We start from the raw sequence: 2880 nt of genomic DNA, 5'->3' as shown, positions 1-2880 counted from the left end.
TAAAATGAAAGATTAAGGTGCTTTTGAGGTGGAGTGTCAGGCAATAAATCTTTTCCAATTAAAAAGTACAATTCTTGGCTCGGCACCTATGGCTCAAGCGGCTAAGGCGCAAGCCACATACACCTGAGCTGGTGGGTTCGAATCCAGCCCAGGCTGCCAAAAAACAATGACTGCTGCAACCAAATATAAATAGCTGGGCATTGTGGCAGGCACCTGTAGTCCCAGCTTCTTGGGAGGCAGAGGCAGGAGAATTGCTTGAGCCCAGGAGTTGGAGGTTGCTGTGAGCTGTGACGCCTAGGCACTCTACCTGGGGCGACAGCTTGAGGCTCTGTCTCAAAAAAAAAAAAAAAACCTATCTTTGATAAATAGAAGAGTATGGCATCTGTAAACTCATGTCTTAATTGTACTTGGTTTTGAACTTTATATGTAATTGTATTACATGTATCTTGTGTTTTGCTTCTCCTTTTCCTAGAGGAGGAATTGCTTATTTATAGAGAGCTTATTTGTATTTTCAGATTAACTATATCATGGGATGTTTTAAATTAGCAAGTTTTTTTTTTGTTTTTGTTGTTTTGGGTTTTTTTTTTGAGATAGAGCCTCAAGCTGTCCCCTGGGTAAAGTGCTGTGGCATCTCAGCTCACAGCAAACTCCAACTCCTGGGCTCAAGCATTTCTCCTGCCTCTGCCTCCCAAGCAGCTGGGACTACAGGCACCCACCACAATGCCCGGCCATTTTTTGGTTGCAGCCGTCGTCGTTGTTTGGCAGGCCCAGGCTGGATTCAAACATGCCAGCTCAGGTGTATGTAGCTGGCGCCTTAGCCACTTGAGCCACAGGCGCCAAGCCTATTAGCAAGTTTTTATACAAGTAAGTCTTTGATGTAGAAAAGAAGGAAGGCATCAACGAGTTATTTGTCCTTAATGAAAGTACACTGGGTTTCACTAGTTGGTACATACGAGGGTTTTGTTGTTGTTTTAAGGATCTTGGTCGAATAGCTAGCTCTCTAATTCTGAAAAGGAAGAACAAAAGCAGCATCTAACAAATATTTCTCACCTTAAATAGCTGCACAGTATTTTTTGAACAGTCATCCTAAACTTGGGGTATTTCCCACATTCCCACTTTCCCAGCCTCCCTTGCAGTGAAGGCCCAGGCACGTGCCGTAGCCTTTCAATCAGGTGTACCCATGTAGGCCTACCAGTAGGAAGAGAGTAACAGAGGGAAGCTCTTGAATAATCTGCTGATTTTCAACATATCAGTCACTGTAAAACTTAGGCACAATATTTTAACAAGGAAATAGGATGCTGATTTTTTTTTAATTGAATAATTGGTAACATTTGGTTTAGAAATGTGTTTGATACCTTCGTAGTAAGGAATTTGACCTCACCAAAGGGAGGCCTGGTCTTTGTCTTAGTGCCTGGTGGTAACCTCTAAACATTTGGAATTTCCCAAGAGATAGGAGTGTCTTGTCATGGTGGGCCCCTCAGATCACATCTGATACTTTATACTAACAAGTGACTCATGAAGAACCCCTGAGCCCATACTCCAGGATGGAAGGGGCTAGAGACTGCCTTTAGCTAGTTTTACAATTTTTCCATAATGAAACTGGACACTGAAGCTCCAGTGAGCTTCCTGAGTTGGCAGTACTCCATGCATGTTGTCAAACATGAATGCTAGGAGGATGATGAGAAGCGTTAAGTTTGGAACTCTCATGGACTCTAACCTATGTTTTTGGCTGGTTCTAATTTGTGTCTTTTCCCTGTAATATATGTAACTCTGAATATAATTGCTCTCAGTGAATTCTGTGAGTCTTCCTGGCAAATTATTGAACCCAAGCATAGTTTCAGAAACCCCTAAAATTGCGGTTGTTGTCAAATACCTTGGCAGCCTTGGCCATCTGGCGGACTGTGTCCTGACTTCATGGTTTGGTTCACTCTGGAGAGTGCCTTAAGAAGCCATTGTGCCTGGCCATCAGTGTCTGCAAAAACATCTTTTCTCTATTTTATTATTCTTTTTTCCCCTTTCTTCTTTTTGTCTCTTTTATTTTTCACATCTCTATTAATACCCCTTGTTTTTTAGGGCGGCACCTGTGGCTCAGAGGAGTAGGGTGCTGGCCCCATATGCCAGAGGTGGCAGGTTCATACCCAGCCCTGGCCAAAAACTGCAAAAAAAAATCCTTGTTTTTTATTGATAATTTATGTCCACTGATGGGGCCTGATTCACATAAACAGTGACATCAAGCATTGATAGGTCACTGATCCATGGATTCTATGAAATGTAGATATTTAGATAGATGTAGAATCTATCTAATGTAGATTCAATGTAGAATCTTTCGATATTTATGGTAAACATTTCTTTCTGCAATGAATCATGAAAATGAGAAAATAATATTTATAAAAATAGGATATATTTAAAACAAAAGCCAGAATTGGTTGAACTATAGTTCAGCAGAAGCCCTCTGTTAGATATTTGGTCTCAGGAGTTTTAAATATGTATGTTTCATATATGAAACTCACTTCAATTTGATAAAATAAAAAATTATTTAAAATTATTATTTGATAAGAAGGAGAAACAAGATCTTCATAGAACATTTATTCCATGATCTGCAGGTTAGAGCCAATTTGTGAAATGGGTGACTCTGAAGATGATGAGACCCCCCAGCTTTCTGCCCACACCTTAGCAGCTCTCCAGGAGTTTTATGCTGAACAAAAGCAACAAAGTGACCTTGGTGAGAATGATAAATATAACATCGGAATAATAGAAGAAAATTGGGTAAGTAAATGCATTCCATATCCATCAGAAAATACACAGAAATGTGAACACAAAAAGGAAAAGTAGTCCTAATCCCACTAGTTAGAATTAACAATTTTTTTTTTTTTTTTTTTG

General features: G+C 40.0%; 1 protein-coding gene across 1 annotated transcript in view; it reads left to right on the top strand.

Moving 5' to 3' along the window:
• EEF1AKMT1 (EEF1A lysine methyltransferase 1) overlaps positions 1-2880 on the top strand; it is a 36009-nt gene that overhangs the window by 8483 nt on the left and 24646 nt on the right. The window contains exon 2 of the mRNA XM_003796699.3: positions 2604-2766. Coding sequence (XP_003796747.1) covers positions 2623-2766 — 144 coding nt within the window. The 5' untranslated portion in view covers positions 2604-2622. The remainder of the gene's footprint in view (positions 1-2603; positions 2767-2880) is intronic.

Source organism: Otolemur garnettii, unplaced genomic scaffold (genome assembly GCF_000181295.1).
Source record: "Otolemur garnettii isolate 467f Iridium unplaced genomic scaffold, OtoGar3 scaffold00106, whole genome shotgun sequence".
NCBI classification, from domain to species: domain Eukaryota; kingdom Metazoa; phylum Chordata; class Mammalia; order Primates; family Galagidae; genus Otolemur; species Otolemur garnettii.
This window is presented reverse-complemented; position numbering and strand designations above follow the sequence as displayed.